Source organism: Leiobunum rupestre, chromosome 11 (assembly GCF_980474605.1).
Source record: "Leiobunum rupestre chromosome 11, qqLeiRupe1.1.hap1, whole genome shotgun sequence".
In the NCBI taxonomy this organism is placed as follows: domain Eukaryota; kingdom Metazoa; phylum Arthropoda; class Arachnida; order Opiliones; family Sclerosomatidae; genus Leiobunum; species Leiobunum rupestre.
The window spans coordinates 45,957,463-45,971,911 of record NC_143394.1 but is presented as its reverse complement, the minus strand read 5'-3'; the positions used below and the strand labels follow the sequence as shown (position 1 = coordinate 45,971,911).

The following is a 14,449-nucleotide window of genomic DNA, read 5'->3' as shown; positions in this document are numbered from 1 at the left end:
TTTGACAAAATGGCGGCGTTGTTGTCGGTTAAATGATTAGGCTTAGTAAGTTTTAGACCTTTTATTTTTTAAATTGGTTCTTTAAAGGTTTAAGTAATGGTATTTAACCATTGTGTTAAGTAAAAATAACCAGATCAAATTCATTGGAATACATTTCATTTCTAAACCTAAAGAATTTAATGAACTAAGCCTAACCTAACTTTCTCGCACGTACTTTCGCCTAAGCCTCGACTAAGATTCTCCTAGTGATAGTTAAACAGAATTCTTGAGGCGCTTCAAAGCGGCTGATGTACCTCAGTAAGCCTTCCGGTTTAGTCCACGCCTACCGTGTCAAAATATCGGGAACAGTGAGTCCCCTTAGATTCTTAGTCCATGCCTTGTCACAGACTTTCTTATTCTGTTAGTTTCATAGCAAGATGGCACGATAAATATAACAATTTTAATATCAGAGAAATTTCTAAAACAATGTATGAAAACATGGATTAAATGTAATAGAGAAAAAATAGGCCTTGTCCTTGACTAAATTATTATTTAGTTAAAACAGAGTGATGACATTTTATCAATTAAATTATAATAATATAAAATGTTTAATATATTTAAAAAATATTCTGATATTATTCTTCATCACTTTTGAAAATCCGACGATAGCCCGATAAATATCACACATCGCCAGCGAACTGCCAGAACAACTATGATTATTTTCCACGCAAAATTACCGTGAACTCCAGAAATTCAAAACCTGGATGACAAGAAAGAGCGCCTCTAGCAGCAAACACTGGCAAAGTAAAAATTGCAGAAATAAAAATCGAAAATCGCGAGTGTACAGGCCTATATTAATAACGTAGGCACCAACCTAATACAAGGCTTAATGGCGACTAGGAGCCGAGCTTAGCACGTCGCGAACGAAATTCTTCGTACAGTGGTGTCCACTTTTAGGGAGTGGCTCGAAATCTTTCCAGAGGAAGGTCAATTACGCAAAGTATTCGTATCTACCACGTCAAGTTTTCCCCCGATATCTTCTGTCTCTGACAGCTCCCTCAGCGGAAGATGACGGTTTGATATATCCATTATTCGCGAAGATTCCTTCATTTTTTATAGCCCCTGAAATCTCTTTCGTATCGTTTTGACGAGAAAAAACACGTTCCCTCTATACAGGGTGTTCCCTAAATGGTGGTAGCACCGAGCGTCTACGGGTTCTACAGATTATTTTAAGACGAAAATGTTCTAAGACATTTTTCCGATTTAGGCCACCATTTCGAAGTTACGAAGCAATTGATGTATGGACGACCCCTTAATTTAACATAACATAATAATACCTTGACGTTAATTAGTTGTTTCATTCTAGACATCAGCACACGGCCGAAATAAAAATATCTTTCTCGAGAATGCATTAATTTCTTTTAGGAAATAAGTGAAATTAAACTTTACTAAACCTTTTAAAAAATCAAATCAGATAGTCGCCATGGTAACGAAAAAATAGAGCGTTCGCGTCCCAACAAAATGAATTTGTAGTGAGATTTATTTTATTTTATTTACGTTTCGAGGCAACCTTTCCTAGTCTAAATTGCATCAACCTTGATTTACGTTAAGGTATTATAATGTTATGTTAAATTAAGGGGTCGTCCATACATCAATTGTTTCGTAACTTCGAAACGGTGGCCTAAATCGGAAAAATGCCATAGGACATTTTCGTCTTAAAAAAATCTGTAGAACCCTACCACCAATTAGGGAACACCCTGTATATCTGTAGCCGCCAATTTCAAAAATTGCTTTTACCCCTATATGTGAGGTCCCCTTCTAGGGCCACTGCTTTGGCACATATTCGTTTTAATAGCCCCGGTTCCAAGGCCTGATTATTTCTTCCTGATTTCTTTCCTTGCCATCAACTCCAGCAGCCGCAGGACATCGTTTTTTCCGCGTTAAATCTGCACTCTGGACGTGGAAGAAATGACGTACGCTGTTCTCTCATAATTGCTTCAGTTGGGCCAAATGCCGCAATCTTAGACGGGTTTGCTTACCATTAGGTTTTATCAGGAAATTATATATCTATACACTTGGAATGTCGAAGGAAGACTATGAAACGGGCGTGGTTTGCAGCTGAGATATTAAGATATAGCACCTTGGCTCCTTTCACGGGAAAGCGACTGTAATAATTTACCGGGTTTTACCACCGCCAGGGCTGCCGGTAAACGAAAAAATGGAGAAAACAATGTTGAAATATCCATACTTTATTTTCCCGGTTTTTTGAAGCACTTTGAGCTTGACCAATCAGTGAGCGTTACGCTGTCACGTGATATAAGGAGTGAATTTGAAAGTCTTTAAAAGTAGGCTTACGGATTTTTGCGTCTATCACGTGACGGCATAACGCTGATTGGTCGAGCCCAACGCGCCTCAAAAAAGATCATCCGTTTTCGGCTGCACATGAATTTACTGGGGCCCTAGGCACTAACAATTGTAAGTAGACAGATTTTGGTGGGGCCCTATGGATTTTTACTGATCTTTTCAGTGACTAGTCACTGATTTGCAGTGACATAATTGGAGCTATTTCAATCAAAGCTATAACATTATTCAAAACCTTTGATTTTGCCTAGTAAAAAATAACTCGCTTATATTACACTGTAGATTTACACCTCTGCAAAACGCAAACATCTCCGTTGCTAATGTGTTATTCGTAGATATATTTAATAGTCAATGATTACATGGCAGTGGCCTCGTGAACCTTTTATATATCTAAAACCATAAGTAACATAATAATATAAGTATGACACTTCCGATTGCTTTAATGCTAATATTCTAACCGAACCTTTTTTCGGCACTGATACTCTCTTCAAGCTGTGACTTGGACTCGGGACTTACCGTTTTGGATGACTACTTTTTGATAAAAATTTTAGTCTAATATCGGAGAGCACGTTCTGGAGTTGCGAGGGGCTTTGGCTTTGTTTTGAAGCCCACGTGCGAATCACGCGTGATAAAAAAACATGAGCTCGTGGTGCCGAGAAAACTTTTTTTAATTTATATCATTTTAGCCTAATATTCCGCCTATCTATCGGAAACCAGATATTTCGGCTTAGTGGAAGTCTCGCGTATTTTAGACACTAGGGGGCTCTGCGCTGAGAAAACATCTTGATTACGCAATAACTATGAAAATCAGTTTGGTTGTAAATTTCCGTAATTGTCTTACTTATTGTTATTATGTTACTTATGCTAAAACTAAAACTGTTTTCAAAAACTAAGAGACGTCTACTACAAATAAAACCGGGCAGATAATAAGATATTTATGATTCTGTTTTTTTTTATTCATGTAGTCAAATTTCTTTTGCCGTTGGTGGGGGCCCATAGGCACATGCCTAGTAGGCCTTGTCCTTAATACGGCACTGACGCTCGCGACGGTAATATCCGGTAAATTTGGTAATTTTCCCGTGCGCCAGAACAACCGGAAGAGGCGGTAAAACTAGAAAATAGAGAAAACCAGGAAATCACTGCCCGTGTGAACCAGCCTTAAGCGAGTGTGAAATTGGCTCTTCAGACATTCCCTGTTTTTATGTATTCTACCTCTAATAAAAATCTGCATCCGAAAAGACGTCATTTTTGTTTTAATCACTTTCTCAAGTACCACGGTGCAATCGCTCCAAATCCTTTTAGAATCAACAAACGAGCTCTCAAAAAAGAATCTGTATATTACACCTTTTCGAAGGTGGAAGCGAAAAAGAAGAGAGTTCTGGCAGCGATGGGGCCCCTCGCGATAGGTGTGTTATCGTTTATATTTGTTTAGGAATAGCGCTTGGGGGCTCGCCTTCTAATCTATTACTTCTTGAGTGAGAAGACCCCCCCCCCCCCCAGCACCTTGCCACCGGAAGGGAAAAGGGGAATTCGGAGATATCGGCATCTCGCGCTTCCTTTTAAACCTGGCGGCAGAGACCACTTCTATACACCTTCCAGATTACGGTAAAATTCAGGCGAGCGATAGACCCCGCCTGAAGGGGTATATAAAGGGCCGAAAGTTATTATTTTTTTTATTGCGAACGACTAAAACTCGATACTTCATACATCATTTTTCAGCTTCACCAACTTTCTAGACGCATTGTTGTACTAGATGACGGGTTACGTTCATCTATAATAGTCTCGCCGTGATTCACGGTCCAGCTTCGCGATTAGTCAAACTTTACCGATTCGTTGGCTTTGAGCTAGCTGTCATCTAGAGGGGTTTCGATATAGTCCCTTTACGTTCTTTCGCGAACTTGGACGCGTTTCTGCAGCATCCGTCAGGCCCGCGCTCCTCCTCAGCTTCTGCCGATCCCTGACGTCTCTCCTTCGAGCGCTCCTCCGTTGTTCGGCGTGGCACCCTAGCGGCGAAGAGAGGAACGAATCGAACGCGCCAACCGGCGGGGCCTTTTCTCCCCCGGTGTGTCACAGTCTCTCGGAATCGACATCAGTCTCGCCACCGGCACGTTGCTAACTGGACGCTTCGGCTCGAAGATTAAGCAGCTCCTTCCACTAGTTTATTTACAAGTACCGCGTTTTGCAACTTCACTCTACAGGAAGAATAGATTGTATTTGGTGTACGCGTTCAAGATGCTCGTCGATTCCGTTTAGGGTTTAGTTTTTTTTTTGGTTTCCGTTCTCGATACTGGATTGTAAAAAGGGCATTGCCCCGAAACCTTATACAGATTAGAATCCACTCTCTTTTCTCGGCTTGGTCGAAGTTAATTCGATCACGGATTGTCCGGGAGACTTCTTAACATCTTGCGAATGCCGAAACACGCGCGTCCTCGCAACCCGTCCTTTGACGCCTTCTCGCTAGACGGCGTAACACCATGACGCTTTCGAATCGCACACCCACGAGGAACTAAACGATGTCTAAACCGAGTTCGATCGGAGATTTGCGGCCCAGCAAAAGCGCGGATCCGCTACCTTCAATTCTGAGCAGCAAATTGCAAGAGGGCATCCTTCTGAAGGTCTCCCAAGCCAGCGACACCTCATTGAGTCCGGCAACTCGGAAATCGCCGTTGCATAAACAACGTAGTCAAGATGAAGACAAGTCTAAGAATTACTTGGCCTTACCGGGGGAGGATGAACGTACCAATCGTCGTCACTCGGTTCAGGTATCGGGTTCGCAACACAAATCGAAACACCACCACAGCCGCAAAGGCTCCTACCCGGAAACGGAACTACTCCGACCTAAAGACGCTCACTTACTTAAGCCGTACGGTCACCATTCCATGTCGCCTTCGCCCGACGGCAGCGTCATTGATTGTTCCAGAAGGAGGTCCTCTTCCAGAGATAGCCGAGATCTTCACTCACCATCCAGAAGGTCCAGCAACAGCAGCGGAGGTCACAGCCGACGCTCCTCCAGGGCGGAAAACGGGGACACCAGCCGGCATCATCACCACGGACATCACCATAGCGGTCACCACAGCCGGAGGGAGTCTTCCATCAGCAATTGCGGAGACAGAAGGTCTCGCGTCGGCAGTACGGCCAGTTGCAACGCCAGCAGGATCGTCGATCTCAAGCGTAATTCGTGCGTCACTTCCGTGTCCGGCGCTGGTAGTCGGAAGGGAGGCGAATTTGACGACGACGCCGATTCCGTCACTCAGAGGAGAAGGAAGATTATCATCATGATCATCGGCTCGGCCTTTGTCTTCATCTTACTGACTAGCGTCTTGCTAGTCGCCGTCACCCTCACACTGTCCCCGAAAATTGACGAATTGGGTAAGCGCAGTATTTTGACATTCGTAAATCTATCTCCTCCACCATCCAATTAGAGTTTCTCTTAGATTGATTAGAATGATCTATTCGTAAGTAATTTCCACATTTTCCACGTTCAGATCTCTCGACTTGGCTTAATTTAAATATATTTCCTTCGTTCGACGCTCCTTTCATCCACGCTAGTCATGATGGTACGCAAATTGAAGTTCAGTTACGCGAGTGGGTAAACTGGGTACTCTATCCTTTACGGTCAAAAATGCTTTTTCGTTTTTCACGGAGGCCAGATTTCTCTAAATATGTCTTCGGCGTCAGCCTGTGAATTTTGAAATAGGGCAATCCTTTCTCCGAGGACTTTCGTAGTCCTCTATTCGCGAATATTTGGCTTCGAAATTCTTCGAGCAATCAAAGAAAGTAAACTGAACTCTTTATATTCTACTATGGTCACTTCCCATCCGAGAAAAAAACCGGCTACGTGCTCCGAATCGATTGCGACGTTCTCTTACGCCGACACGTACAATTTCAAAGGATAGAGAATAGCTCGCGAAAGGGAGCCGGAAAGGTGAAGTCTACTCTCAATAAGATTACCCGAGCTGCGTTCTTCTCTTTAAGCTGTTCAACTGGACGATAACACCACTCATTTAAGGGTCCCTTCCTACCCAGGCCCGTAAAGCGTGGAACCTACAACTTTCCAAGTGTTTTTTTTTCCGAAACAGATGGTATTTATTTTTGGAATGGCAAAGGTTAGAAGTGTCTATATCGGTGAAATATGGTTCCAAGGAATGCTACGATAAGGTTCTTTCTTTGAGAAACCAGGTTGTTTTAGACGGTATATATATTCTCAATTTACTCAATGAACTAAACGGATAGGTGTTGGCCCGAAACCTGTTGTACGATGAAAACTGTTGCAGCCAATGCGTACGAAGTCTTAGATTTACTAAACAATTTTGTGTTCTTGAAAGATCAATAATCTCGGGTTATATTTGGTTTTTGACTCGAGAAAGAGATCAATCCTAAATAAAAGATATTGTACCCTAGACAATTTTAGCTATGAACTTGCACCTGGTTTTACTCTTACGAAAGGTACCGTAGGAGTGCTGTTTAATTTTGAAGCTCTTCCATTTGCCATAAAAGCTATAGACATCGAATATCTACCGGGATTGGTTCTAAATAATAATTTTCCAAAATCTTGGAACTAGTATGATCAGAAGTAAATGAACCGAAGTTATTGAAATAGTGCTCAGAATCGGAGGGCGTTTTCCTTATGAAAATGATGAGAAAATCGAGTCAAATAAAATCTAATTTACATCCCCATCTTTTGACGTGATAAATTGGCTGCGGAATTGTTGGATGAAAAAATAAGCGCATAAGTAGATTAGTCCATTATGAAAAGGGATAAAAAAGCTAAACCCTAAACAAATTTGAAGAAATTTAAAAACTTACAAATAGCTCGTACCGATAGGTCTTCGAGCAACCAAAAAGACGCGAAACTCGGGAATTGTTGGTATAGCTATTTATATGTATAAAAAATGGTTTCATAAAAACAAAAACTTTTTTTTTCGTCGTAGGAGCGCGCAAAATTTCAAATTCGAGGTAAAAATGTAACTTCATAAGGAAAACGCCTCCAACATGGGGAATATAGCAGCTTCATAACTTCGGTTCATTTACTTGTGGTATGATTTATATCAATAACATGTTGCTATACGAAGTGTATTACAGTAATTTCTGTTGGCGTACGACGAAAAACGATCCTTAAATTTGAGAATTTTCCCGCTTGAAACTTCCGTATGTGCTCGTTAATTTTTCGAAAGTAGAGATATTTAATTCGTTTTATTTTAGCCGCCTCCGATTTCAACTTCGTAAAGCCCCACTATCTTCGTGTGCTTTTCCGTCGTGGTTTATACGAGCTCCCTCGAAATTGGTCCGTTTCCTCTTGACATTCGTCCTTTCAATTCCGCGAATGCTTTTCTCGGGCTCATTTTCCGCCTCCGGGTAATAAGAAACTCGAAAAATGTCACACGCCTGTCCGAGGCTAAAAGTTATTATTGGCGACAGTCGCCGGTCTAAGGTAAAGAGCTTTACCCGAGCCTTTCTTTTGATGGGTTACCTTCTGTCCAGACACTTTTCGAATTAGTAGGGCCTTTTTATTATAAGTGCTCCATCATGTCCGATTTCACATAGATACGACGACGCACTGTACACTCCCTAAAATGTGATTTGACAAGATAAAGAGGGTCTATTTTGGCTTTTGGCGTGCGGTCTGGTTTGTAAATGGGATGTTCCATTAATTTCGAATCTTCTATAGTTAATCCAAGGTCCTTTTCACGCGATTACGATCTCGTAGATGACTTTAAAATCATTTCGGGTTTGTTCGGGAATTTTACGCGCCTCTGATAAATTGAGCTTTTAATCTATTTCCGAAACGCGTTAAACATTAACGTCAGTTATAAATGTTGTCTGTTATATGTAAAGTTTGATGTTATCAGACGGGTTAAGCAAGCTATAGAAAGTCTTAATGTAAAATTTAATAAAAGTTCTGCTACTACATGGACGTCAAATAAAATAAATTAAAATTTATTATCGGTAGCTTTCGGACCGCGGTCCTTCGTCAGCCGTTATTACAAACCCACTGAAATTTACAAATATGTATTACATTTTATAATTTTTTACATGTTTTTTATCCACAAACAATATTATCCCATAAATCCATCACTAATCAACATTTTATAAAAATTAATTTTTACATTGAAAACCTCCCCAACTTTTCACGTTTATTTTACCCTCTTCCAAATTTAAATGTCCCCTATGCCGGGAGTAGTGGCTCACTCCTGTAATCCCAGGCGTCCGGGAGGCAGAGTTTGTGGATGGCCGTGTGAGGACGACCACCAATCCCCCAACGGGTGGTCGGAATACTTCCGCCACGGGTGTCCCCACCCCTGTCCCCACGTATCCCCCCGTTGGCGTGGCCGTTACACATATCTCGCCCTGATTAATCACATGGACGAGAGGACTGAATTGTCCCACACGTCACAATCGAATAAAAAAAAAAAAAAAATGTCCCCTATCCTTAATGTACACTGCCTCTTTAAAACATCTCTTGAACCATGTCGCCTCTTGACAGAGAACTTTAGTCGATTCCCAATCTATTTTATGATCTACTAGAAAGTCTTATTGCGAATAGATTTTTTACAGGTTCTCCGTTCCCGTTTTCAAGCGCCGGCTTAACTTATCTCAATATTGGGCGTGTCTCAAAATATTTCCGAGCGCAACACATAATAAAACATTATTAATCCCAAATTTCATAATTTATACTCTTAACGATGTTTCAATGGTGATGAACCGTATTAACTTATTCCTACCCTGTTTAGAATTTTCCATTATTATTAATCTGCTTTGGACGAATTGAACATTTACAATTTTACAAGCCAGATATAACTTTAATCGTAATGAAATGCTCTAAAGAAAGTTTGAAGTTTTGGATAACGAATTTTTATTTAAAATTGTAATGTTTATTATGGGGTTATACGCAGGTAATTACCTCGTTAAAATATCATTACCTTCAAAAGATACAGCAATATCAATACATTTTTATACGCATAATTTTTTTTCTATATTTAAATGCCATAGGTAAGGGTGTTTAAAACTGTAGTAAAAATGATATTTTTAGCTTAAATTCGAGCGTTAAAGTATTTTTTAATGTGCAGAACTATTAAATACAGTAACAGCGTAATGAAATTTTTGGTCGCTCTGTTGGAATTCGCTCATATAATATTAATGAATTGCTTAATTTTAATAAACAAATTAATTTATAAATAACTCTAAATATTATTATATGTTGTTACTTATTAGATTTTCACGGTTTGTATGCTTTTATTTTTAACCAAAAAAAACTGTTTTAGAAGTAATCTTATTTCTAACACCTTGGCAGATGAGTTCATAATTAAACTAAGATTGTCTATTATTTTAATAAACCCTGGAACTTCCTTAAAAACATCAGTTATATCAACTTAATTATTATATTATTATGTCATATAAATAGTTATTAGAGTGGGCAAAATCAGGTCTCCCCCTGTATAAGAAACTTTAAATAATATATAAGTTATTTAAGTTAACCTTAATTTTTCTTTGTAATTAGGAACCAAATTAAAAATTATATTTTCGTTGTACGTAACAGCTTTTGGTCCGACATAAACCCAAAAGAGTAATTTTAACATCTTATGACTTTGTTAATTATCTTTCTAATTGCATAAATAAGGATAACTTATATTTTCGGTATGATCTACAATTTTCATATCAAGTATGTTAACGGTATCGTTTAATAAGTCAGACCTTAGTCAAAAGTCTGAAAAAGTCAAAAGCTGCTGAGTTATTTATGTTGGCAAAGATTCATTAATTTGGTCGGATAGTCTTTGAAAAACATAAAACGCCATTTGAGTATCAGTTCATATATTTCGATCACAAAAGCGCAATATTGTACTCAATTTGCGAGCTACATTGACTACTTGGACACCGAATGGCTTTTAAGGAACAGGCCAGAGAAATAGTTCAGTCATAAATATATCCCACAATAGTGGTGTTAGTGTATTTTAAGTTGTAGTATATTTTATGTTGTAGTGTATTTTAAGTTTTATTGTATTTTACGTTTTGGTGTAATTTTAGTTTTGGTGTATTTTAAGTTTTAGTGTATTTTAAGTTTATTGAATTTTAAGTTTTAGTGTATTTTAAGTTTATTGTATTTTAAGTTTTAGTGTATTTTAAGTTTATTGTATTTTAAGTTTTAGTGTATTTTATGATAAGTGTATTTTAAGATAAGTGTATTTTAAGTTTTAGTTTTTAAAGATAAGTGTATTTTAAGTTTTAGTTTTTTAAGTTTTACTGTATTTAAGTATATTTTGGTGTATTTTAAGGTTTGGTGTATTATATGTTTTGGTGTACTTTAGTTTTTAGTGAATTTATGGATAATGTATTTAAAGTTTTAATCTATTTTAAGTGTTAGTGTATTATAAGTTTCCTACTCTATTTTTTTTTAGAAAACTTACTTTAAATAAACTTTGATATCATGGCCGTTTAATAATGGATTTATGTAAAAATCACAAGTGGAAGTTATCTTAGCTATCGCAACGGAGAATAGCTGGAACATTTCGTGTATTGTAGGCGAAAAAACCCTTAAAATGAAAGATAGATATTTTTTCGACCACGCTTCGACACGCCGTGTATAAAAAGAATAATTTTTTTTTCTAGTTTTTATGTCGACATCCCTTGCTAGACCAAAAAAAAAACAGTGCTTTGGAAATTCGGATTTCGGGGTACGCTTTTGGATGTCTCGGCGAACAAGCAATGTATGGGTGGGTCTTAACTGGGAAGGCAAAAATCTTCTGGTCGAAGGCCGAAAGATTGTTTTCTTCCAATTTATCCGGCAGGGAGAGAAACAGAGAAAAGATCAAGATGGATTTAGTTAATGAAACCCGCCAAAGCGATTTCTTCTGTTTTGGTGAAAATGTCGTACTCGTCGGCTCTGTTGCGTTAAAAATATACAGGGTGTTAACTAAAAAATGGACCAGGGCGAATATCTCAAAATGTGTTTTAGCTACGATTTTGAAATTTTAGGTTGTTATAGAGCGCTCAGGGGGTCACCCAACTATGAAAATGTCAATGACCTTGAACCATGTCTTCAAGGTCGTTCGAAAATTAACTTGAGTACCGTAAGAGTTACGAAGTTGGTTCCAATTAGAAAGTTGTTCCCCGTCACATTTTATGGTTAACTATCTTTGACTCGATCTGATTTCCGAAATAGGAAGTCGAGAAATTTTAGGCCAAAAACAAGAAGGTCGTTAAGTTGATAACGTGTGGAAGACGAGTTTTGGGAGCTGAAATTTTCAAACTAAAGACCCTCAACCACGATGAGGTTGTCTAACAAATTCCAGTACTCTAACAAGAGTACTTTTAAAGGTATCAGTTGAACATCGTCGTTAACACGTTATCAACTTAACGGCCTTCTTGATTTTGGCCTAACATTGCTCAACTTCCTATTTCGCAAATCAGATCGAGTCAAAGCTAGTTAAATATAAAATGTGACGGGGCACAACTTTCTAATTGGAACCAACTTCGTAGCTCTTACGGTTCTCAAGTTAATTTTCGAATGACCTTGAAGAAATGGTTCAAGGTCATTGACATTTTCATAGTTGGTTGACCCCCTGAGCCCTCTATAAAAACCTAAAATTTCCAAATCGTAGCTAAAACACATTTTGAGATATTCGCCCTGGTCCATTTTTTTAGTTAACACCCTGTATATATGACTTAGAGCTCGAATTCTTCGAAAGCAGTTTCTTACCTTATTTGAAAAGAAATTTTTTTGAACATCGTAGCTGTTCGTAACCTCCTTTTAGCCGTGGACAAATATTTTAATGGACCCGAATCATAAGCAAAAACGTCATTCTTCCAATAGCATCGACCATCAACGCTCCTACCGAGATAATGCAAAAGGTTTCTATCCAAAAACCAAGCACATGCCTCGGAATAAATATATTATACTTAACTTGTTCGCGATATAACTAAAAGAATTAAATTATGAATATACGAATACAGGATGTTCCAAAAGATTATGCAAAATTTTTAAGGAGTTTTAGAGGGCGAGTTGAGAAATATGTCCGTTTTTTCCCCATTTTAATACCATGAGTTAAAAGAGTGCCAGAGAGCTTCAAAGTGTGGCCTACTAGCCCCTGGAAGTAGGCTGTAACAAGCGCAAAACCAAGCAGCAGGTTAATGCAAACATTATAAGGTTTGGGTTCGTGTGATAGCTAAAAAAGGACTTTGTAAACAAATCGAGGTAACAACGTAAAAAAGTAAACTTAAACATATAAACTTAAACAGTATTTAAAGTCCCGGCCACTAGCCTACTAGCCCCTGGAAGTAAGCTGCAACAAGAGCAAAACCAAACCTTAATGTTCGCAATTCCCTGCTGCTTGGTTTGGCGCTTGTTACAACCTACTTCCAGGGGCTAGTAGGCCACATTTTGAAGCTCTCTGGCGCTTTCTTAACTCATCGTAGGAAAATGAAAAAACAAAAAACAGGCATACTTCTCAACTCACCCCTTACCACTCCTTAAAATAACTGCGTAACCTTTTGAAACACCGTGTATTGTGGGCGTGTTTTCTATTTGGGTGGGAATCTTTCCAGTTTCAGACACCGTAGCGCTACAAGCGGCGCTACTTTAAAAGAACGAAGCACGCTTTCTAGGTCCGGGTCCAGTATTTTATTTGTCGAAGGCTTAGCTCTTAGCTGTCTCTTTTACGTCTACGCATGGACAGTAAATTAAGAGGACAGGTTTTGGATACCCTTCCACAGTGCATTTTATTTCTCCCCGCGTATCAATCAGCTCGAGAGACTCCGGGGGAGTCGTGCAAGGTCGTTTGTACCACGTGATCTTAAAATTTCAAAATGGCAATCTAATGCGGTTGATATTGTTACGTAATTTTTTGCGTTTTATATTTTAGTAATTTTTAATTTTGGTTTTTTAATTCAATAAAAACTATCAACTGATATTTAGTATATCATATTTAATCTATAAAAATGTGAAAAAATACCTTTTGTCGTAAAAATGTACTTCGTGTTTATCTTTTTTCTTTTATCGAACAGTATCGTCCACTCTTAGCGATACTTGTTTTTTTTTCAAATAACCTTGGACGACTCCCTTAGTGTGATTGGTTTACGGGGGCTAAAAACCAGGCATTTTACCGATCCTCTAAAATCTACTATCCATGGTCTACGCCCTGTTTATAGTCGTACCTTTCCCAATCTCAACGCGACGCGATTGCCTGAGCTAAAGACTTGGAATGTTAGACTCGATATTAATTTTCGTGTAGTTAAAAAAGCGTGTACCTCCCTTTAAAGAAAATTTAATTTTCCAAACCTCAAAGTAAATTCTTTTATCTCATCGGCGTTATTAAAATTTCCCGGTTTTTAAACCGTTAAAATAGAAACAGTAAAATCCTAATTTTCCTTAGTAGTTTTATTTAAAGTTAGAGTAGATAAAGAAGATTTCTCTATTAAATCTAATTCCTTTTATTTAGGATTTTTTTAAATCCTTTTTAGTTTGCAAGGCAAGAAAAATAAATCTCTTTTACCTTTCTATCTGAGCGGCTTATTAAAGGATTAGTGACATTCCCTTTTGGAACTACCGAGGCTTAATTGAGATATAAAAATGACATGGAGGCTGTGGAAAGGGACGGGCTTGCTCTTTTATTAAATCCCGCTTTGTGTATCTGACCGCTAGGGTTTCCGTCTTCTATAGACCGAAAGGCGCGTTTTAAATTACCCGACCAAGGCTTAACGCTCCACTGTGTTAGGCCTTGGCTATAAATAACCTTGAGTTATACAAAATAGCCGCGCCGTATATTTTATATATATAGCGAAGACATTGTGTTTTGCTCAGTGTCGCATCCTCAGGGTACACGCGCATATCCCCTTCTAACCTAAATCTAGCGAACGGAATATGACAAAACGCGCTTAACCCCGAGCCCCACCTTTATCCAAAGTGCCAGCTGATTGACTAGACATCGAAATGGAAATTGATTGGCGTTTTTTTTTCGCGTTCTTTGTTCTTGGTATAGAAAATCTTTGGCTATTTCTACCCACCGCGCCTAGATGGCGCGCACCCCGGGCAATTAAGGCAGTCTATTGAACGTGACGGGGGCTGAGGAGAGCGGAATTCCCCAATGATGGATGGGATGACTGGAATAAATTTTCT

General features: G+C 38.7%; 1 protein-coding gene across 1 annotated transcript in view; it reads left to right on the top strand.

The window, feature by feature from the left end:
* Window positions 1–4,589: 4,589 nt before the first annotated feature.
* LOC149923010 (uncharacterized) overlaps window positions 4,590–14,449 on the top strand; it is a 173,785-nt gene continuing 163,925 nt past the window's right edge. Inside the window, exon 1 of the mRNA XM_090162945.1 lies at window positions 4,590–5,709. Within this exon, the coding sequence (XP_090019071.1) occupies window positions 4,854–5,709 (856 nt within the window). The 5' untranslated portion in view covers window positions 4,590–4,853. The remainder of the gene's footprint in view (window positions 5,710–14,449) is intronic.